The sequence below is a fragment of the Octodon degus genome, unplaced genomic scaffold, assembly GCF_000260255.1.
Source record: "Octodon degus isolate 3935 unplaced genomic scaffold, OctDeg1.0 scaffold00069, whole genome shotgun sequence".
NCBI classification, from domain to species: Eukaryota; Metazoa; Chordata; class Mammalia; order Rodentia; family Octodontidae; genus Octodon; species Octodon degus.
The window spans coordinates 4,181,947-4,206,382 of NW_004524645.1; the positions used below are offsets into that span (position 1 = coordinate 4,181,947).

General features: G+C 38.8%; 1 protein-coding gene across 2 annotated transcripts; it reads left to right on the plus strand.

Moving 5' to 3' along the window:
* Positions 1–587: 587 nt before the first annotated feature.
* Tlr7 (toll like receptor 7) lies at positions 588–23,955 on the plus strand. 2 transcript variants are annotated; one of them, XM_023719568.1, is made up of 4 exons: positions 588–723; positions 1,042–1,142; positions 20,699–20,879; positions 21,099–23,955. In XM_023719568.1, exons 2-4 carry the CDS (start codon positions 1,140–1,142, stop codon positions 23,843–23,845), a joined length of 2,931 nt encoding a protein of 976 aa, XP_023575336.1. In that variant the 5' UTR covers positions 588–723; positions 1,042–1,139; the 3' UTR covers positions 23,846–23,955. The 2 variants fall into 2 exon arrangements, with proteins under 2 accessions (XP_023575336.1, XP_004635101.1); XM_004635044.2 differs by having other exon boundaries at positions 20,699–23,955.
* Positions 23,956–24,436: the final 481 nt, after the last annotated feature.

A 24,436-nucleotide genomic window follows, 5' to 3' on the forward strand; every position in this document is an offset into this window, starting at 1 on the left:
TTTGTCTCTAAGACATCTACAGAATGGTGGTTCTCCATCTGGGGTATTCTGCCTCTCCAGGGAAAATTTACAAAGTTTTGTGACATTTCTGCTTCTCATAACTCAGAGGACAGAGTACTACTGGCATCTGATGGGCACACAGCAGAGATGGGGCCACACATTCTGCAACCCAACAAAGAATGATCTGGTCGAAAGTGTCAAGAATGCTAAGGTTAAAATCTTTGCTATATGCTGTGCCAGCCCTGCCCCTGGGGCATGCTGAGATGACACTTGAGACCGGGCGTGGTGGTGTGCCAGCTCTTGGGAGGCTGTAAACAGGCGGATCACTACAAGTCCAATCTAGTAGTGAGACCCTGAACACCCTGTGGACCCTTCCATAAAATACAAAAAAAAGAAAGAAAAGAAAAATCTCTGCTATAAAAAAGAAAGCAGATTGGTGTACTGAATTCTTAAAAGTTCAGATGAGTTATTCTTCCAGTTATGGTGGTAGAAATAAGAGGAACTTGGTGTTTCCGCAAACCTCATGTCTGGGGTGACTTAAAAAGTCACGCTCCTCCCTGCTCCCCCCACTGCCTCCAACTTGTCTTTGCACTTCAAACCCAGGGGCTGGCAGCTGGGAGTCTCTATGACTCTACGCTGTCTGGTGTTCATCCCAGCATCTCACAAGGCTCCTTGCAATCAAGGAAAGTATTTTCAGTATTGGAACGAATTTGGATGATTTAAGTAAGTAGATGCATGCCCTGTTAGAAAGGACTGGAAAAGGGAGGAGAGGGGACTTAAATCATGTGTATAATTTTTTTTTAGACTGCAAGGGAAAATGTGATTGTCTAAAATGTCAGTTCCTGTAAGATAAGTTCAAGTTTTAGTAATGTTAGATATGTTATTTTTTTTAGGGTTTGACTTTCTCTAACTTTGAAGGAATAAATGCCAGTGATTGGTATTTTCAATAGCACATTTGAAGGCAATTTTCCCAGCATGGTTTTCAACTACAGTGTTCTTCTGTCTTTGCAATGTCAAATATGATGCTTGTCTTTATCTTAGTTGATGCTGCTGGCTTCATCCTGGGCTGACCTTGGTACCTCTCATGCTCTTTGCTCTTCAACCAGACCTCTGCATTCCACTTTGCAAGAAGATTAAAAATGGTAAGAGAATCTTAAAATTGTTATCTGTAATCTTTGGGGGAAGAGCTGAAACCAGTGGGCAGGAGTAATGTTTAAGGTTTGTACTTTGCTTATTTCCTGCGGGGAAACTGTTTTGTGCCGTTTGATCACTCAGATTAAGTAAGGGAGTATTTCATAATTTTAGATCCATGGATGTTTGTTCTTCCCAACTTCCTGTAAAAGTTAAATACAAACTGTAGTTATCAGGAACACATCTTCGTTAGAGATGTAGCTTCAGTGGGTCCCCTTTTTCATCCTAGATTTTTGGATTTAAAGCCATCCAAATCATGGAATTTACTTTGTGTTTTTCCTAGCATCTGGTGTTGTGAGGCTGACTATGTTGGTGGGGTGCACATAGGACAGCACCCCAAATTCTGATTCTGCCAAAGAAAAACAGAGCTGCCAAGTAGTTAAAGGGGCACTACAGGAAATATGGGAACAAGAAAAAAGAGAACTCAGTAGAGAACGGGGCTCAATTTCATGTATGGCGTGAGGAGGACAGCAGTCAGTAGATGGAAAATTACTAGAGGAAACTTCATGGGTGAAGGAATTCCGGCTAAACTGACTAGACCAGGTTCTTGCTGGATACAGGGAAGAAGCCTATAGATCAAGATATGCATGTAGTCCAAATCATCTTCGGGGGGGGGTGAGAGAAATGAGAAATTTCATCAAATACTCAAGGTAATGACAAACCAAGGTATGCAGGAGGATTCTCAATGAATTAACTGGGCAGGAGTCTTACTCCAACTGGGCAATGCAAAGATGGACACAAAACCCAAAGGCCAAGTCACCTAGGCTTAGAAGAACCTGACTGACGTGTACTCAAGGAGAGTTTTTGCCAGTGGATGGCTCTTCCAATCACTGGCTGGGGGATCTGGTGCCTAACACCTGAGCCTTTAGAAAGCTCAGTTTCTCTGACTCTGAAAGGAGTATTATAACACTTTCCCAGTTGCCTTCAGGACCACTGTTAGACTCCAATAACACCGGGTTTAGTCAAGGTTTTTGTGAGTGGTGTGGTACAAGTGTAAGTGATGAGGTATGCCAAAAGTAAATCAGAAAAAGATATGGGTGGCTTTTTTCCAAAATTATTTTGTCATGCACACTAGTCACAGTGGAGGATTTTCACTAGGAATCCACATTGATGTCTAGATATGAATGTTGGACTCATTTAATGACTAAGATCTAATAAAGTAGTAATTATGGGACTACTGTGCTACAAAAGAACCACTTCTTGTTTCATTTCCTAGAAACCCAGATGTCTATTTTAAAGGGGGCACATGACTATCTTTCTGTGCTTCTTGAAGGATGGCACAATAGAAATGATGGTCATGCAGGGACCTCACAGGCTTTGGCCACTTACTGCTAGTCAAGCATTGGGTTAAGGACTTGATACACATGATTCTGTTTCAGCATCAAAGCAGCCCATGTGAGGTACAAATAAGGAAATTGGGGTTTGAGGGTCTAAGGTGCTTAAGGTCATGGTTTGGGCAACCTGATTCCAGAGCTGTCTGAAACTCCTGCATCTTTCCAAGCCTGGCACATACTTCTATCACAGGCACTCAAGAAATGTGGGTTCCATTATTGCATCTTAGGAACAAAGGGGAAAATTTCTAGACCTTTTCTAAGGAACATGAAAACAACTTTCAAAAGAAAAAAATGCAAGGTCCCAAAGCACAGGTAAAATATTCAACTCATGTCAGATTCTTTAATCTGGATGTTGGACTTCTCCAAATTCTGGTGTGTGAACCAGAAAGAGTAATAAAAATCTAAAAGCTACAACAGATACTGTGAAAAGGAAAGAATTTGTTCAGTAGGAAGGAAAAACTGGGATGAGGAAAAGGACAAAAGAAAGAAGGGAAAAAGATATATTTAGGTATATATGCAGGATAGTTTCGATAATTGTACTGTCAATTTTTGCTGGCCTTTTGAAACCAGAAGTTAACACTTAATTGTTTTTCTTTTTATTCTCACTTTTCTTCCTTTTGAACTTCTTGTAAGATTTTTGTTTTTATTTTGTTTTGTTTTCTGTTTAAACCAATCTTGCATGTTTACATCTGGTATCCTAAACAACTAAGCTGAAAATAACACGCAGTACAGCAACAATTGTTGTTGAAATTTTTTATTGTTTACAATGCTGGGCTTTTTTCTATTACCATTTTGTATTCTTTAAAAATAAATTTATAAAAAAAGTGGACAGTTAAAAATAGAAGAAGATAGAAAAGAAGTGACAGAGAGTGTGGTGAACCATTTACCAAAATAGTTTCTGCAGCCTGGCTAAAGAAATATGCATGTCCCATGTTGGATAAGGATTTAAAACCAAATCCTTCCTCTGAGAAAGTCATGGCTATTACTAAAATGCTTCTTAACATGCAAAGTAGATGCAGGGATGGGGAAATTAGCACTGGAAGGACAGGACACATGCCAAAATGTTAACAGTGGCTGCGCAATTTTTAAAATATAAACATCAACTTAACTAATTTCTCCATGACTAAAGGAATGAAGAGATATCAGTGGTACTACTTATCAAATATGAGTATTTAAAAAATTGGAGGGCTAAGCTGGCATTAAAAAACACTACTATGAATTAACTAACCAGTCTTTCTCCCTTCTAAGACACTTTTCACCTCAGAATCTGACCAGAGTTTAGGGCTGAGGTTGGCAAACTATGTGTTATATCCAGTCTTCATCTCTTTTTGTGTAGCCAACAAGGTAAAAATATTATTTTCATTTTTTAATGATTGAAAAACACCACAAAAAATATTCTTCCATGGCACCTAGAAGTTGAATTCAAAGTTAAAGTGTCTACCAATAGCTCTATCGTTTTTGCTCCTGTTTATGTAGAATCTCTAACTGCTTTTGAATCAGTGGCCAACCCCATCAATCTATACTAGAAGTTAGGTAGTACTAAAATATTTCACTAAAAAATTTATTAACCCACCCTCTACAGAAAAATTTGTCAATCTGTGCTGATAGAGAACAGGAGGATGAGGTCACATGAGGTTTACTCTCTTGGAGTCTTTGGTGATTGTGAAAACATGTAATAGCTGCTGACTTCCTGATTTACATAAAATTACTTTATATCATTTTATTATGTTAGTCTGAAAATCAAGTCAAGTAGAGAGTAAACACTAAAATGTCTCTCATTTTTAAAGAATATTCGGTGTGTCCTTGTACATTTTGTTGTTATACAACATCACTTTGACCTCTATGATGTCGTTACTTTACAGCAATTAGAACATGATTAGAAATATTTTAAAAATGTGCAAAGATGGGAGAAACATCTAGAAACATTTAGAAACATTTCTAAACAATTAAAAATCTGTTAGGGAAATTCCTAGTGGAGGCTCAGTCTACAAATAAATAGCACTGCAGCAACTTCCCTTATTCACTTGGTTAGCCCCTGGAGAGACAGTTGCACACAACATAAATCTAGTTACCAAACAATTTAGCGTCTTCATGTCCTGCCTTCTGTAGCCAGAAGTCAGTGAACTCCAACTGGGGCATTTCCAACAATTACTTCTCCACTCTCCTCCAGCTAGGCAGCCATATTTTGTGATTCTACCCAGGATATCTGGCTGTGGGGTCCCCACCTTGGCCCATAAAGTGCCATTCAAATGGCTCACTTCTATAGGAACACAGGTATTCACACTGTCTTTAAGCTCAGCTGAGTTGGGAATTTTGCCTGCTCCGGTGATCTGGAAAGTGGCCTGGGGCAGCTGCGGAGGAGTGCAGGATGTTGCTGTGCTGCCACTGAGAAATGTAGCCAGTGTGTAGCAGATATCAATGAATGTTTACTGAATTTAATTGTTTTCTCAGTTTCCTCCCATGTTGTTATAATAGGTTTTATTATTTCCTTGGTTATTTTACTTTTTCAAAGCATTTTAGTGAAAACAATACTTCAGAAGAGGGTCAAAGATATAACACGAGAGTAGACATCCTCTTCACCCCAATAAACACCCCCTTTATACCATTGCTCCAAAGAAATTGCTGTGAAGGTTGCAGGTATAATCTACACTTTTTTCTATATATATATGCATTATCATTATAAAAGGACCCCATCCTTTATATCTTTTGATGCTTTCTTTAAAATTCTACTTTACTTTTATTGCTTAATAATAAACCTTAAACAGTTTTCCATCCTAAAACCTCCAGCTCTACCACTATTAGTGGTTTCCTATTTTAAACCATTCTGCCAAACTGATGGCTCCCATCCAGTTCTTCCCATTCTTAATATTTTAGAGAGCTGAACTGAATGAACACAGCAGTTTTATCTGAATATATCTCATGTTTCAAATTATAGAAAGATGGATTAGCTGGTTTTTTCTTCTGCAAAATCCTTAAGCGGTCAATGTTTAAAGGTTTTGCTGGCCCAGGGAGATAGCTCAGTAGAATAGCACAAGGCCCTGAGTGAAATCGCCAGTACTGCAAAATAAATAAATAAATAAACAAAACTAAAATAAATAAATAAAAGGCTTTGCTTAGATAATTTTGAAGCAGTAGTGGCATGAAGTTCTGGGAGGCTCTGAAGACCCTATCTGAGGGGAGTCCCTGGCAGATAAGTTTCAGGGATCTCCAGGTCAACCACCTGAGTCCTAGAATAAGGACAACAGAAAGGGACCATGACATTAGATAACTGCCCCTAACCCCAATCTGCAGATGTAAAAGTCAAAGTTTAAGAAAATTCAGTGGGCTACTGGACTCTTTTAGAATATTTTGCTGAGTTTACACACTTATAATATTCAAATAACGGAACATAGAAAAAAAGGGGTATACAGATGAATTTCCATTTTGTATCTGTGTATTCAAAGTGGTTAGGATAGATATATAGTTACATTCTCTTAATGAATAGAGTGATTTGTTCTAATGGTGTTTGTAAATAGGATCTCAAGTCCACATATTGTACAGCAATTAACCACTAAGAAGAATGTATGCATTGTGTTAGTTATTGAAACTGTACTACCGATTTGATTTGAAACTGTCTCATTACTATATGTTTATCAATAAAGTTTTTAAAAAACAAAACAAAACAAAAAAGAAAATTCAGTTGGTTGCTCTATGCAGAAAGGCTGAACTCTAATCTGAATCTTAGCGTGCAAGAACAAATGCTAACTCCTGGAATGAATAAACACAAGTCAGAAAACTCAAATGGCTCAAACTCACTTCCTCATTTTTTCGACATTTAAATTTCCAGTTACATACATCTCCTCCGCCTTGGATTACGATCTCTTACAGACTTGCAGAGTTTTGAAGATAGAAATAGTATTTGCAAACATGAAGTTAGGAACATCTTGGTAAATGTTTCTTCATATTAGTAATCATATGTCTGTAGTCATAAACAATCTAGTGAGAAACTGATATAGATGTAAAATCAAGAGAATTCAGTTCAGAATACAAGTTTGAGTCCTGCCATGAAAATCAGACACTGAAGTGTATAAGGTTTTGCCAGTTTGGGTTTATTTGGTTTTGGTTTTTTGAGACAGCATCTTACTGTGTTCAAGGGCAGCCCAGACCCACTCTGTAGTCCAGTCTTGAACTCACTGTGTAGCTGTCAATATGGCCTTTAACTTTTGATGATCCTCCAGGCTTCAGGCTCCTGAGTGCTGGGATTAATGGTGTGTGTCACCAGGCCCAGCAATCTTTGCCACTTTGAAGTGTTGTTTATCTAAACTTGTTTGAAGAATCAGCAAGCAGCCTTGCATCTAGGACTGAGACCTTGTCTCATAATCTCTTTATTTGTCTTGCCACGCATTTTCCCCATGTATTTACCCATAGCAGAGAGAGTTCTACACACAAGAAATAAACATGTTCTCTGGTCTAGCACAGTAACCTGCATGCAATGGATTCCTGGTAATAGTTGTTGAATGATTACATAAGCACACAATTCTTTATTATGAAAGTAAAGTTCAAGGTGCCTTTAAATTGAAAAATTCAGGGCTGGGGAGATGGCTCAGTGGAATAAGAGCTTCCCTGGCAAGCACAAGAGCCTGAGTTCAATCCCTGGTTCCGCCTAAATAAATAAATAAATAAATAAAAATGAATTGAAAAATTCATACACTGCCCTGATGTACCATTGGTAGACATACTGTGCCATTCATAAGAACTATAGTATCAAAACCATTCTTTTTCCCCCTTCAACTTATTTCCACTCAAAGCATAAATATACTTTTTAAGTATTTGGAGATTTTTCTTACAAAAGCATCCAATTCCCCTCCTGCAAAAATTCTAAATAGTACAAAATAGAAAGCAGTAGAGTGTCAAGGAGCATTCAATCCAAAAGGAAATTGCAGAGCAAGGACATTATACCAAGCCATTTTCTACAGCTGTATGAGGAACTTGAAGAAGATTGGTCAAAAATAGGTTTGAATCTCAGCTTGAAATTGTCTCTGTGGTCTCTGATTCCTCATCAGTAAAGTGGGAATATTAATCTGTCCCTTCAACTTCAAGATGAGGGATCAGTGACGTAATAGAAGCAATGTTTCTCTTAGCACCTGGCAAATAAGTACAGAATAAAAGGCAGCTTTCATTTTAAAACACACAAACACATGAATGACTGATGGCTGCCCAACAAGAACTCTGCATTTTCCATTTTAACAAATGAGGTGATTTACTAAGAGAATAGAAACACCTGTGCATACAAAAACCACACATTCCCATTTCTACCATAATTACCTCAATAATTGAGCATCCAAATTTACCCAGGGTATTTGCATGAGTAATTAGCCATGATTCATCCCCAAAGCCAGGCTTCTGTCTTGTGTACCATGCTGTTTTATAAATCAAATTACTGAAAGATGCGTGTCTTTAGGCACTCATGTCCAAAAACAAGCAAAACAAAATAGCATGCATTATCTGTATCATGTGACAAAATACATCTGGCTCAGTGTGAAATCTTTACATTTTAGAATAATATTAACAGACGCTAGCATAAAACTGAAGCGTGGAGTTCCCAATTGCTTGAAAGAGAAACCTTTCCACACTTAAGAAAGTTTCCATTGGAATAAAGGAACACTTTAACACATTTGTAAGAAGTACTCTTAAAAATTTCTCTTATGTTTCTAAATCTCAAAGGTACACTTTCTCTTTAACTGATTTAGTGAGGCTTTGTTCCTTGAGTCCATTTTTCTACTTACCTGCTAGATCAGAGCCCACCTTTCTCCTTGCAGTTAATCTTCTCTTCTGGCTGGAGTCTTGGAATGCGGACATCTTGCAGGCTCCAAATTCCAGGCTTCCAGCAAGGCTGGAGGAAGAGCCTAGAGGAGTCTTATCTACCAGGTAGAATGACAAGGGCCAGTTGGCCTTGGGTTCCTAGAGTGTGGGGCAGGGCAAGCCTTACCTGGGAATATCTGTTCATAGGTGAAACAAATTAACTGTGCTTCCTCTGGTGTTTCAGGGTCAAAGGACCAGCGTTCCTGGGGAAAGCACATAAGGGAGTTCCTAGCTCCACTTCCCTGTGGCTAGGTCCCTTACCAATGAAAGCCATCTCCTATCTTTTGCATATTTTCCTTATTCCACCTCAGTAATGGTTGGTATGTTGTGTAAACTTGAGACATTTGGAAGTTTAACTAAGGGATTCAGCAGGGGGTCAGGGTCCTCACTTTGTAAACATCCTCATCCTGTGCAAGAGGGGGCAGGGAGATGGTTTGAGTGCTACACCATCCCAGGGGGTGGTAGTCTCCTTACAATATTAGGGAGGAAAAGAGGATTGCACTTCTCCCTTTTACTCTTGCTGCTTTTGCTGCCTTGAAGAGTGGTCCCTGTGCTGTGCTACCCTGCCTCACACCCAGCTGATTGTGGACTGAAATGTCACAGATTTTGAGCTAAAGAAACCTTTCCTTCCTTAATTAAAGGCTTCAAGCATTTTGTTTCAGCAATAAGGGGAAGTTCTAGGCCCTCTGGGCCAGTCCTTGTTCCCTTGACAAAATCTGATCTTCAGGAACAAATCTTACTAGTTAGGATTGCTTAATGTGGGCCTTCCATGGGATTTTTAGTCAAAAGCTTTGTTTTCTTCAGCAGATAACTCTGTTGCACTCAGTTTGTGGCAGTCATCATTCTGATGGAGGATGCATGAAGACAAAGCATGGTTACTGGGCCTAAAGGTGTTCCCAAACTAAAGGGAGAGATAAAGGGGCTAGCGTAGAACAGGTAATAGTGCAAGCTTTGTGTCTGAATTTCCTGGGTCCCACCTGGGGCAAGCAACACCACCTCTGCTTCTCACTTTCCTTATTGGAAGTGAACTTATCTCTTAGAATTGAAAGAGGAAGTGAATCATATTGAAATCACATCATGTTCAATTTCACCTAATCCTTGGTAGACTTGGACTGCACACCCTTGGAGTTATTTCCATGCATAGATTAACTCTAGATAATCTGAGATTCTATCTAGATCAGAGGTCTGCAGATAATGACTTGTAGCCTGTAATGTTATACCACTTGGTGTTTCTTTGTTCATTTGTTTGAGACAAGGTCTTGCTATGTAGTCCATGCTGGCCTCAGAATCACTGTATAGCCCAGGCTGGCCTCTAATTCATGACAATCCTCCTCCCTCAGTGTCCTGAGTGCTGGGATTATAGGTATGCACTATCACACCCGGCAATCACCTGCTTTTGCGCATCCTGTGAGCTAAGAATAAGTGTTATAATTCTAATAGTTCACATTCCAAATGACTATTAAAGATCCTGCATAGTATTTCTAATTTTGCCTAAAACATACCTTTATATAATAAGTTTGCTGACACATGATCTTGACCAGTATTATCTTTCTCAATGATAAAAATGCTTTTATCTGTATCCTCAAATACATTGGCCACTATCTTAGTGTGGCTTTTGAGCACTTACAGTACAGTTAGTGTGACAAAGAGAATTCTACAATTTGTTTATAATTAAAGAGCCATGTGTGAATGGTGGCTACTCCAGTTCTAGACAATGTTAGGTCTAAACATGATGATCCATTTTCCCCTCTATGTTCCATGCCCCCTTTCTGTTCTGTGATGTGCTCTCTCAATTTAATCAGTCATCCTGAGGCTGCATAGGTCAAGGGGAAGGCAACACTCTTTATCACATTATTACCCTGTTGTGGTTTTTATTGTCTGCCAGAAAATGCTTAGTGGAAAATGCATGTGCACACTCACTTATTTCCCCCAATGCTTTCTCTGTCCATTCCATCTGCCTTCATTTAAAGAAAAACTGTCTTTTGCAATTCAACTGGATCCCAATAGAAAAAGTTTTAAGTTAGAGTTTAAGGCTGCAGGTGGACAAAAATCTCTCCTGGAGAATCCAGATTTCCTTCTGGCCCTGCTTGAAGACAGGTCAGCTTCAGCCCTAGTTGATATCTCTGATAAGACTGTTAAAAACCAACAAGAAGCCGTCAACACAAATTATCATTCTGAATGTTGCCCAACAATTTCCCTTAAGGGTAAAGTTGGAATGCATTCTGCCTCCCAGCCAGGGCTAACAGGTAATAGTTTTATCAAGTGTCCTATAGTAGCCTAACATGGGACACCAGTTTTCCAGTCTCCAATATCTGCGTCTTTCTTGCCCATAGCCTGATGAAATGACTATAACCTAGGTGTTTTCATGAATAGCGACTTATCATCAAATTCTATGTTGGTTAAAATTAGGTTTTCATTTGTGCAATGAACATTCAATTTACATTGGCTTAGCAAATACATTTTCTTATTTCTCATAAACTGGAAGTGTGCAATTCAGAATCATGTGTTACTTCTGGGATGTATGAGGTCATGTAAGGAAGGTTCTGGATGTTTTGGATCATGCACCCTGTAGCTGCACCATGACTGGCATGTTTCCCTCATTTCACCATACAAGTCGGGGAAGAACAGGACTAGCTCTGCTGTTTATTAACGACAGTTCCCAGAAGTTGCATGCTTCACTTTCTCTCAAATCACCTTGGTCAAATGGCCAATCCTTAATCACATAGACATCCTTATCTGCAAAGGAATCTGGGAAATATAATCATTTTTCAGAGTGGTGAATGTCCAACTAAAACTGGAAAACCTGTCACTATGACACGAGGAAAAGGGGGAAAATATATTGGGAGATGTATAGCAATTTTGGGACGCTGATGATAATGAAAAGATTTTATTGAAATTATCAGAAACTGCCTAATAAATTAAGAGCAACATACATTTAAGCTACACATAATATGAATATCAGCATCTTTTTTCCATAATTTTATTAAGAAATAAATAGCAATGAGACAGTTTCAAATCAAATTGGTAGGACAATTCAAATAATTGACACATTGAATACTGTCTTCCTAGTGATTATTTGCTGTACAAGATGCAGACATGATATCCTATTTACAAACACTATTAGAACCAATCCCTCTATCCTTTGAATTAAGAGAATGTAGCTATATATCTATCCTAACCAGTTTGAATACACAGATACAAAATGGACACTCATCTATATCCCCTTATTTTGTTTAGTTCTGTCATTTGAATATTATAGGTGTGTTAATTCAGCAAAATATTCTAAAAGAGTCCAGTAATCCATAATAGTATTGGGTCTTCTGCTTGACTGGCAGTGTCAGAAATTGTAGACCTGAGTCCCCTACAGCTCAACATAATAGTATGGCTTTACTTCTATTTCATTTTTATTCTTTTCTGCTGGATGGTTAAGACCAAGATAAAGCAAGACCTATGCAACAAGAGTTGTAGCTTTTGGATCTGATAAGGTCAGTCAAATCCCCTCAGGATTTATCCTGAGACCCTACCCTGTACCTCAGCTTGTAGATCCTTTGTCAGTGTCAGTCATGTGGATGAGTCACGGCCGTTGCTTGGCCAATGTGCTCTCTGTGAAAGCCTGAGAGAGTGTTTTCTCTCCATGTGACTCTCCTTAGGCACACTCTACATCATCAATCACTTTCCTCTTTGGCTCCAGAATCTCCATGGTCAAAAAATTTGGAACACAACTGAGTTAGATGATGTTAGCGTACAGGTTCTCATATGTCCTGAGTCTTAATTGACGTTGGAAGGCTAGGGCCATAATGTTGGCTTTCCTTGTAGCCCTCCTTTTTCTCTAATTTTTGGTCTGCAAACTAACTTAGGTTGTTGACCTTCCAGGAGATAAGCTTATTGCTATTACCATATAACCTAGGCTGTTGAGCTTAACCTCACTCTCTGTCTGAATATTAAACACGTTAGGCAAAACATGGGACAGGTATTTTTCATCAAGTATTGATATGTTGAACTTTAAGTCCCTACAAAATATGACAAAAAAATTTAAAAAATAAAATATATTTAAAAAATAGGAATAAAGAATTATATATGTTTACACATATGTCCAGAAATCTAACCATATACAATGTTGTTGCAGGACAGTCCTGCAGCATCTTGTGTGGAAAGAAATCATGGATTTCTACATTGTATTTTACATTTCTATATTGTTTTCTCCCAAAAGATTTTGTACACTTTATGGGCAGAGGCAATGTGTCTCCTGCCCCAGGCAGGTACCCAGTTCATACTTTTCAATGGAAGAATGAATGAGTCAGCGGAATTTGATATTTACTATCAATTCTTTCTCATGAGATACTTGGCACAATTTCTAGATAAGGCATTGTTGGAGCACTGCCCAGTTCAGATCCATTTTCTTGATCCAAAGTAGTGGGGGTGGGGATGGTGGCTGGGCCTTTGATATGCCCCCTTTGTTGTTATGGTATGTGCCATTGTCTTGTGGGATGTATTCTCTCAGACCCTGAGGAATGTCTGGTTAGTGAACTACCAAGCCAGACTAAGACCTAGTTCTTCTAATCCTTAAACCAGTCTTCTATTGCACAGCCTCATGTGCAATCAGTAAGAGGAAGAGAGAAGGGAGGGTGTACTTCTGTCTGCTTCAATCCCAGAAGGGTTCTTGTAGAAGAGACCGAAGGAACCCTTCCTGAGTCTGACAGTGTAGCCTGAAAGAATCTTCCTCAGGAGAAACATTTTTAGGGTATTTTGTTTTAATTCACTGCTAATTTGTGCATGAATTCATTGTTTCACTTGTGTATTTACCAAACATGATTTAGTCCTAAGTCCAGGTATATTTTACCTGAGGACACATAAAGCTCAGATCTCTTGGAGCTTATGAATAAGGCGATGCATCAGCAAAATAATTTCTGATTGTGCTCAGTGCTCTGAAAGCAAAACAGTCTATTACAGAACATACATAGGCCTCTCTGCAGCTCTGGTGACTCACTGATACAATGAAAATGGAGAAGCCTGACATTCCAAAATCCCAAATATGAAAGCTTTGCCCTCAGGTCATGGGCACAAGACATGGTCGGATGCATTTGGAGGGCAGTCTTTATCTAAACTGAAGATCTGGTTATTCTTTTTTTTTCTGCAAAATATTCTAAAGTGCAAAATCTTTTTCACCATTGCAGAGATTTGTGAGTTCAGTTGGGGCCAGATGCCCAAGCCCCAATAGATATCATATAATAGAAAGTACACACATCATGAAATCTGAAAAATTTTGAAATGTAGAGCACATCTAGTCCCAATGCTATTAGATAAGGGATTGAAGACCTGTAACCTATAAGACTTCCTCATATAGCTATTGTGAGGATTAAATTAGTTAACATTTATACACATATATGGTCAGAGAGGCAGACTAGAGCCAGAACATGCATAATAGAAGTAATAGAAGACTGTATTTCATTCAAAGTGCAATAGATCAGTGCAATTGACCTGCTTCACATTTAGAGAGAATGTTCTGATGCTGATTGATGAATCACATGGAGAGCAGTTTGGAGGCCAGAGCACTAGGGCAGGTAAGAGAAATGACTAACTGGAAGAGGGAGGTGGCAGTAGGCTGGGTGAAAAGTGGACACACACAAGACACAATTTAGAAGTAAGGCAAAAATCAGTTTTCTAGTAAAGTTTGCGTTTGAATTTATACGTCAGTGTGTAAATCTGAAGATTTCACAATCATTGTCTCAGCTGTGTTAAGCTCAGTGGAACCTTGTCTTCAAATACAGGCTTAGAACAGGAGTTGTCTTGCTCATCTTTCCAATAGAACAAGTTCTTTCTACTTCCTGTTATTTGTCCCCCATTCTGCGCCTGAACGGAAGAGATATTTAAAGAAAATAACTTATTTGAAAGAAAAAATGAAAATGGAGCTTCCGTATAAATGTGAAAGGGTAGGATAGATATACAACTACTTTGTCTTATTTCAATGACAAGAAAGATTTGAACTAATAGTGTTTGGACAGGATACCATGTCTGCATCTTGTACTATGAATAACCACTATGAAGACAACAATATGCGATGTACTAATTATTGAAACTGTCTCATTGCTATTTGTTTCTCAATAAAATTAACAATAAATAAATAATAAAATAAAATAAAATAAATATGAATTCATTTTAAGAAGAAAGTTTGAGGGATTGGAAGGGCAGGGGACCAAGACAAGAACTGTGATGTGCTATGTACGTGTACACACTCCTTGTGACCAATGGAGTCACTATGTACCAAAAACATGTACTAATAAAAAATAAAATATAAGAAAATGAGAGGAAGGGAAAGAAAGAGCAGTTCTGTGCATCTCCCCACAGATCTGCATTCAGTGCCATCACACTGGTATTTCGAAATTGGCTGGGTAGAAATATCGATGCTATGAAATTTGATGAATACTATAAATCAGGACTTAACACATGGAGCTTTGTTGGGGGATGTGGGATGAACATTGAAAGGCAGTTGTTAAACATTTGCCAGCATGTCACTGTTAGGGCATCATTTTATTTTCCCATAAATAAACTTCTTTAGAGTCCCTACTTTGCTCAATCCACAAAATATCTAAATATCTTAGAAATCTCAGTTTGATGATTTCAGTCTCAATTGCTTCATATTGTTAAAATCAGTTAATTCAGGGACACTCCCACTTCTTCCTAGGCTCTGATACACATTCATGGGAATGGGGTGCGAAGAGAGGACTGGCTCATGATTGTCCTTTAACCATATCATCCTTTCTGGAACACTGTTCACCTCCCTCATCCACAATATCACTCTTAACAGAGCTACTTTTTTTTGTATTTTTAGGGAAGGGTCTATGAGGTGTTTAGGGTCTCACTCTTCATACTCATAGTGATTCTCCTGTTTACAACCTCCCAAGTACTGGCATTATAGGTGCGTGCCACGACTGCCATCTCAGGGTGCCCTGGCTCCGCAGTCCTGGGGATCGAGCCCTCCACCCCTGTGCCTGTTTGCAGGTTCTCTAATCTGCTGAGCAATTTGGCTGGCCCTCAGAATTACTTATTGCTTTCTTTCTTTCCTGTTTGTTTTTTTCTTCTTTTTTAAAATTAATTTTATTGAGAAAGTAATAACAATGAGACAATTTCAAAACAGTAGGACAGGTACAACAATTAATACATTGCATATTGTTGTCTTTGTAGTAGTTATTCATAGTACAAGATGCAGACATGATATCTTGTTTAAGCACTATTTGTACAAATCTTTCTTCTTACTGAACTAAGAGAAAGTAGCTGGATATCTATCCTAACAAAATTCTTTTTTTTTTTTTTGCAGTACTGGGGATTGAACTCAGGACCCTGCACTTGCCAGGCAGGTGCTTATTCTACTGAACTATCTCCCCATCTCTTATGACTGCAATTATTTTGTAAATTTCTAAATCTTAAATTAAAAGCAAAGGCAGTAAGTTTGGAGTTCAAAAACACAAGTACAAAATAATATACTTGCTCATGCCATTGTTTTCTCAAAAACTGTAACTAGAAATTATGCCATACTGTACTTACATTACTTAAAGATATTGACAGTAAAATAAGGTATTAATTTTGTTTTCTTTTTTTTTCCGGAACTTTGAATTGAACGAAGGCCCTGGCACTTGCCAGGCAAGCACTTACTCTACTGAGCCATCTACCCAGCCCCTAATCTGGTTTTCATAAGTCATTAAAATGTAAAGAATATTACAACTAAAGTAACTTTTAGTAAATTGCAGAATTCATAAATAAAGGGGTGTAAGAGCCAGTGGGGTTAACATTAGTCCTTAACAACAATTTCTCAACCTCTTAGCTCAAATGTTCATACTTTGATTTGATCTCAGAAAATTTGCTTTTTCCTAGAAATGCCAAAACTCAGATAATCATGCAGGTAAAACTTCTAACAAATATGCTAGATTACTTTTAGATTCCTTTTACTGGTATCCACCAGATCTTGTCTAAAAGGTTATATGATACATACTAAGGCCTTAACTAACTATATTCAGTTGCCTACATTAGTATACATGTGGTGCCTAGTGGGCCCCAGATATCTGATACGAGCTGCAAAAGTTAAGAGAGTTAGGAAAAATAATTTGTCTCAGTTGATACAAACTGATCAGAAAATATTTCATAGTGGAAAAGATACAAAATGGAAAAATAGAAAAAATGTGATGCTATCAGTCTATAGGAAGGAAGATCAATTGAAAAACAGGAAAAAATATAATGCTTCTCTCGATCCAGACAGAAAAAAAAAGACATTTCAAGCAAAAATCTTGAGAGCTGCTAGAGAGGAAAGAAAGAAAATTTTTATGATGGAATCAGAGGAAGTTTATGTTTGATGAGGTCATGGGTTTCCACCTCTCTACTGCAGGAACCCATGTTAACTGCCAATATAAGGGAAAAGCCTGTGAGATTTTTGATAGATACTCATGCAGATTTTTCAGCAGTTAACCATCTGGTGATCCCACTTGCAAACTGGAGAGTAATCAGTATATTCCAATGGACCCACAAAAAATTGCAGTCTTTTTATGATTACAAATTTAAAAAATATTATACTCCAGATCCTTCTGCTAATGTCTCAATAGCTGTTCAAGATATTAGATATCAAATCAATGTAAGATACTGAGGTTCCCTGAACCCTATCTTTATCATCTTTATGGGAAGTCATTACTGTCTCCTTGGTAAAAATCTTTATATTCATAATTATTCTGTTGATGTTATTATTTGGCTCATGCCTTTTTAATTATTTCTTTGGCTTTGTCTTCTTCAGATTTAAAGTTATTCCTCTACCCAAGAGAAAAAAAATGCCTGTTGTCTATTGAGGGCCTTTAGATAGAACCTATGGAGAGTATCTCTAGCTGTCAGTCAACAACTACAACCCATTTCAGCCTGAAGAAGTCAGAGCAGTCATCACCCATGGTTCCATCATGTTCTCTCTTTCATTTTTTTTGTATTTTAAGAACGGGTCTACAGGATCTTGAGGGTTTCACTACTAGATCAGAGTCATAGTGATCCACCTATTTACAACCTCCCAAGAGCTGGAATTACAGGCATGCACCACCACATCCAGTCTCATTTACTTTCTCAGTGCACCTCAGGGGCGGGGCGGCATAGCAGGCCCAGGGATCTAATCCCTGACCCTTGCTCCTGCTTGCAGGTGCTTTAATCTGCTGAGCTATTTGACCAGTCCTACTTATTGCTTTCTGATGGTGCAGTGCATGCACCCATCATGTCTTCTGACAGAAATACAGCTAAGGTTATATTCTAGGATATGGAGTTCTGTGATCAAGACCCATACAAAGGACCCACTCTGCTTTGTTCCTTTCTCTCTTCTAAGTTCCATATTTTTTTTCTTGACTCAATATCTCTCTATGGACTGAATAGTAACCATTTTCCTTAAGTCTTAGAGTAATAGTTATGCTGTAGGAAGATGTGCCATATTTACCTAAGAACTTTGTGTATTGTCAACTATCTATTGCCATATACTCCCAGGTATTTGAGTGCTCCAGTTACAGTGATATAGCTTTGAAAGAGAGCTAGAATTCTGGTGCATGAAAATGGTTGAAAAGAGAATCCCAAGCAGAGAGACTTGTATGTTAGGGATCTTGAACTTAGCATTTAAAGAGATGTGTCAAGTAAACTCCCACAAACAGACAGGGTTCCATTATGGAAGATTTTAGATCTCATGATAAAAAGTCTGAGCTCATACTGTAAAGAAAAAGAAAGCCATTTTAGAGACACTGGAGCAAGAAAATAATTGATGTTTGGAAAGCTTGACAGATAATATGGATTGTCATCCTACAGACAAGTGTTTGGACTAGAGCAAGGGCGGAATAATCCCAGCTGGTACTGTGTTAACTAACATAGGAAAGCAAGAGGGTGCTGAGAAGGGTGAACAAGGTGCTTAACTGGTCTCAGTGAACAGCCTTACTGTGACAGGGAGGAAAACCCAGGGTCGTGGAAGAGGAAAAAAAAGACAGTTTCGTGTACCTAAGTTCAACAAACTTTAGGCATGTAAAGGTGGACGCAAAAGTCTTTTTAGATCCTTCTGGGTTATGCTGCATCACAGAAAAAGAAAGGTCTGGGAAATTTTATTTACCTCCTGTTAGAGGAATTAAATTAAATGCACACTTGGTCTATTAGTATTAACACAATCCATGGATTCAGTCAACTGGGAAGATAAAATCATTAATTGAATTAGAAGCTTATTGTAGAAACATACGTTGGATCTTTCCATGCGTAAGTTCTGGTTGAGTGAAAACCAGTGACAGGAAGTAAAATACTGATAAAAATCCTGACACCTCACAGCAAATTCATGGCTAAGCCACCCTCAAAGGCAGGGACAGTTGAGCGTAATATGGAGAGTAACAAAGCTGTTTGGAATTTCTCATGTATTCTCTTTAAAGGCCTTTCTTTCCAGGGTTCCTTTGTCTCTCATGCTAAACCTAGAAGCCCAAGAATCACCTTTCTGGGTAGGCTTCTATATGTTCCATTTTGCCTGTAGAGTCTTGTTTTATGTATATAGTCTTAGCATAATTGCTAATAGCTGACCTCTAACTCCTATAAGGATCCCACTTGATCAATCCTATGGTTACAGGTCACTCAAACTTCAGTGTCTGCTACTAACATCTCCTCTCGAAATTTATGCACTGGAGAGGCAAAGACTGCATGAGGAGATGTGGCAATGAGTGAAGACCAGGGCAGGGTGGCAGGAAGAGGGGTGCGGTTCAGGGCAGTGGCAATGAGAAGCCAGAGTGAGAGAGTTAAGGCATGGTGCTCTTTCCAAGAGATACAAAGTAGACTTCAGAGAGATCAGGCTCCACTCTGACACTAACCTGAGAGTCCCCAGTCAGTGCTACCACTTGCCTTTTCCTGAGTCAGAAGAAGTGCTTCCCCACCCAGCAAACGGCCCAGGGGCACATGCTTCGGTGCACAGCAAGGTCTGGGCAGCAGTCCCTACGTGCTGCCTTGGCTGAGCATGTTCGAGTAATGCACAACTTGCTCAGGGGTCCAGCTGCTAAGGAACGTCACAACCACGGCCAAAAGCAAAGCACAGAGGCCTACCCACATGGTACTGATTCTTAGAGACATGTCACGTTTGGCCTGTGCTCGGCCTCCCACACGCTGTGGTGGTGAAGCTGGGATTACTGGCTTGCTTAAACTACCAAATGGTACTCAGAACAAGCCTTATAGGGACTGACAGCCACCCTTGGTTTTTCCCATTTCTGCCACTTTCCTCAGTTCTGCTGAAAGACAGAGGTGTCAAAAATAAAGCCATCGCATTATTGCTAAGTCACCTAGAGTCTTAGAGATGACTGGAGCAAGACACACAGCAGAAATGCTTAAGCCTGGTATGATAATAGCTCAAGAAACATTGTGAAAATCTCATAACAAAATGCGTTTAATCTACTTCCTTCTTAAGTTAAATGTGTTCTGCAGAAGGGAACATGCCTCAAAATCCTCTTCTCTCCAGGTTCCCAATCCAGACCCAAGAAATTCACTCCTCTATAGTGTGAGCTGACTACAGAGTGCTGGGAGGTCTGGGAGGAGAATGAATAAAATTCTGTCTTGAGACAAGAAAAAAAAAAAGAAATTTATGCACTGGAGACCCAATGTGTAGGGAAAACTCACATCTATAAATCAATTTGGAGATAATTTCTAAAAATGGTCCAATGCGAGAACCAACTTCTAGAAGGCCAGGGCCAAGAAGGCAGGAATGTATGCTGGACAATCAAGCACCATTTGTTAAATGGGTCACCTTGGGAATGCCAATTAATATTGCTAAGTCATTACTTAAATTTCAATACTGGGATCATAGATCTCTTCTTTTCCAACTAAAATATCATGAGGCTTAAATATTATGAGATACCCCAGTGATATGTACCAGGGCAGTCTTAGAAAGTAAATATAAATTACTAAAATTTTCGTGTATTACTTTTCCCAAGTGTACTTGTATTTATAAACATTCCTTGACCCTTCACATTTTAGACTTTGGCAGCTGATCAGTGGCCTTTCCATGGCAGCATACTACATAAAAGCAAGTAGGAGAAATCCTGCTTCTACAACTTAAAAGCTATTTTGCTAGAAAGCTAAGGTATTAAAAGTAATATAGATAGATAGATGGATAGATAGATACATAGATACATAGATGAAAGCTCAGTCATTGATGAAATCTCAGGGTCGGACTTTCTGTTTAGACCATTAAGAACAACATCTGAGTTGTTTCCTTTTACAGTGTAACAAAAGAGATGCAGCAAATATAATGTTTGAATTCTGATTTTTGGTATATTTTAGAACAATGATTTATTCATTCTTGCTTTTTTCAGGGGCTTCCAGTGTGGATACTGAAGAGACAATTTCTTATCCTTTTGAACATGATCCTCATTTCCAAACTTCTTGGGGCTAGATGGTTTCCTAAAACCCTGCCCTGTGATGTCAGTCTGGATGCTTCAAAGACCCATGTGATTGTGGACTGCACAGATAAACACTTGACAGAAATTCCGAAAGGTATTCCCACCAATGCCACCAACCTCACCCTCACTATTAACCACATCCCAAGTATTTCCCCAGACTCCTTCCATAACCTGGACCATCTAGAAGAGGTTGACTTCAGATGTAACTGTATACCTGTTCGGACAGGGCCCAAAAACAATGTGTGTACCAGGAGGCTGCAGATTAAACCCAAAAGCTTTAGTAGACTCACGTATTTAAAATCTCTTTACCTAGATGCAAACCAGCTTCTAGAGATACCTCAGGACCTTCCACCAAGCTTGCAGCTTCTGAGCCTTGAGGCCAACAATATCTTTTTCATCATGAAGGAAAATCTAACAGCACTGGTCAACATAGAAATGCTCTACTTGGGCCAAAACTGTTACTATCGCAATCCCTGTAATGTTTCCTATTCAATTGAAAAAGATGCCTTTCAAAACCTGAGAAATTTAAAAGTGCTCTCCCTGAAAGCTAACAACATTACAGCTGTCCCCACTCTCTTGCCATCTAATTTAACGGAACTCTATCTTTACAATAACATTATCACAAATATCCAAAAAGATGATTTTAATAACCTCAACCAATTGCAAATTCTTGACCTAAGTGGAAATTGCCCTCGCTGTTATAATGTCCCATTTCCTTGCACACCCTGTGAAAATAACTCCCCCCTGCAGATTCACAAAAATGCTTTTGATGCCCTGAGAGAGCTACAAATATTGCGTCTACAGAGCAACTCTCTTCAGCATGTGCCCACAACATGGTTTAAAAACATGAAAAACCTTAAACTACTAGACCTTTCCCAAAACTACTTGGCCAAAGAAATTGGAGATGCCAAATTTTTGCATTTTCTCCCCAATCTCATCCAATTGGATATGTCCTTCAATTATGAACTTCAGGTCTATCATACATTTCTAAATCTGTCACAGTCATTTTCTTCATTGAAAAACCTGAAAGTTTTGCGGATCAAAGGATATGTTTTTAAAGAGCTGACAAGCTTTAATCTTTCTCCCTTACGTGATCTTCACAAACTTGAAGTTCTTGATCTGGGCACTAACTTTATAAAAATTGCTAACCTCAGCATATTTAAACAATTTCAACATTTGAAAGTGTTAGATCTTTCAATGAATAAAATATCACCTTCAGGAGATTCAAGTGAAACTGGCTTCTGCTCTAATGGCATAACTTCTGTAGAAAGCCACGGACCTCAGGTCCTGGAGACATTCCATTACTTCAGATATGACGAGTATGCAAGGAGATGCAGGTACAAAAACAAAGAGACTCCTTTCTTGGCTTTTAATAATGATTGCTACATGTACGGGCAGACCTTGGACCTGAGTAGAAATAATATATTTTTCGTCAATCCCTCTGATTTTCAGCACCTTTCTTTCATCAAGTGCCTCAACTTGTCAGGAAATGCCATTGGCCAAACTCTCAATGGAAGTGAATTCCAGTATTTACATCAGCTGAAATATTTAGACTGCTCTAACAACCGGCTTGATTTACTCCACTCAACAGCCTTTGAGGAGCTTCACAACCTGGAAGTCCTGGACTTAAGCAGCAACAGCTATTATTTTCAATCTGAAGGAATTACTCACATGCTCAACTTTACCAAGAACCTAAAGTTTCTGAAGAAACTGATGATGAACAATAATGACATCTCGACCTCCACCAGCCTGAAGATGGAGAGTGAATCTCTCAAAATTCTAGAATTCAGAGGAAATCACTTAGATATTTTATGGCGAGATGGTGATAATAGATATTTACAATTCTTCCAGAATCTGCTAAACTTAGAAGAATTGGACATCTCTAGAAATTCCCTGAGTTTCTTGCCTCCTGATGTTTTCTGTAGCATGCCCCCAAATCTAAAGAATCTCTCCTTGGCCAAAAATGGGCTCAGATCTTTCAATTGGAGAAATCTCCAGTTTATGAAGAATCTGGAAATTTTGGACCTCAGCCACAACCAACTGACAACTGTCCCTGAAAAATTAGCCAACTGTTCCAGAAGCCTCAAGAAACTGATTCTTATGAAGAATCAAATCAGATATCTGACAAAGCATTTTCTAGAAGACGCTTTCCAGTTGCGATATCTTGATCTCAGTTCAAATAAAATCCAGGTTATCCAAAAAACTAGCTTCCCACAAAATGTCCTCAACAATCTGGAGATGTTGCTTCTACATCATAATCAGTTCCTATGCAACTGCGATGCTGTGTGGTTTGTCTGGTGGGTTAATCATACAGAGGTGACTATTCCTTACCTGGCCACAGAAGTGACTTGTATGGGGCCAGGAGCACACAAAGGCCAGAGTGTTGTCTCTTTGGATCTGTATACTTGTGAGTTAGACCTGACTAACCTGATTATGTTCTCATTTTCCACATCTGTCGCTCTCTTTCTGATGGTGGTTATGACAGCAAGTCACTTGTATTTCTGGGATATGTGGTATATTTACCATTTCTGTAAGGCAAAGATAAGGGGGTATCAGCCTCTGCGATCAGTAGAATGCTGCTATGATGCTTTTATTGTGTATGACACTAAAGACCCAGCAGTGACAGAGTGGGTCTTGGATGAGTTGGTGGCCACATTGGAAGACCCAAGAGAGAAACATTTTAATTTATGTCTGGAAGAAAGGGACTGGTTACCAGGCCAGCCAGTTCTGGAAAACCTTTCACAGAGCATACAGCTTAGCAAAAAGACAGTGTTTGTTATGACAGAAAAGTATGCAAAGACAGAGAATTTTAAGATAGCATTTTACTTATCCCATCAAAGGCTCATGGATGAAAAAGTAGATGTGATTGTCTTGATATTCCTTGAAAAGCCCCTAAAGAAGTCCAAATTTCTGCAGCTTCGGAAAAGGCTCTGTGGGAGTTCTGTCCTTGAGTGGCCAACAAATCCACAGGCTCACCTGTATTTCTGGCAGTGTCTTAAAAATGCTCTGGCCATGGACAATCACGTGGCCTATAGTCAGCTGTTCAAGGAAACTGTCTAGTTCTTTCTGAATCATGACCACTTAGCTTACCTAGGAGATGCATGGTTGCATGAATTTTCTCAAAAATATTTCATTAAAAGAACTTTTTGTGGGCTGGGGAGATGGCTCAGTAGGATAAGCGCTTGACTGGCAAACATAAGGATCTGAGTTCAATCCCCGGTTCTGAAAAAAAAAAAAGAATGTTTTGTGATTCTCCAAGAGTTGGGATTGCCTGTATCAGAGGGGAGTCACCAATGTATGACAAAGAAATTGGGAAGATGGTGTTTACACAATGCATCAAGGTTTCTTTTTTAAATTTTTATGTTTCCTTTTGCCTGTGGGTCTCTCACCTTAGCTCTTGTACATAATACTGTGGGAAGAAGGGTGGCAAGGAGAGAGCTCAAGATTCTGGGTCACCTGCAACTGTGATCATTAGATCTATATGCAGTCACGGCATTGAAAAGAACCACATTTTACCATTAAGAAGTACTGACATGTTTCAAAATAGGGTGAAATATACTTAAGCTCTGTATGTGACAAAACATGGTACCAGTTGGTTTAGTGAGATAAACTCAGTTAACCGCTCAACATATTGCTTCAGCATCATCTAGC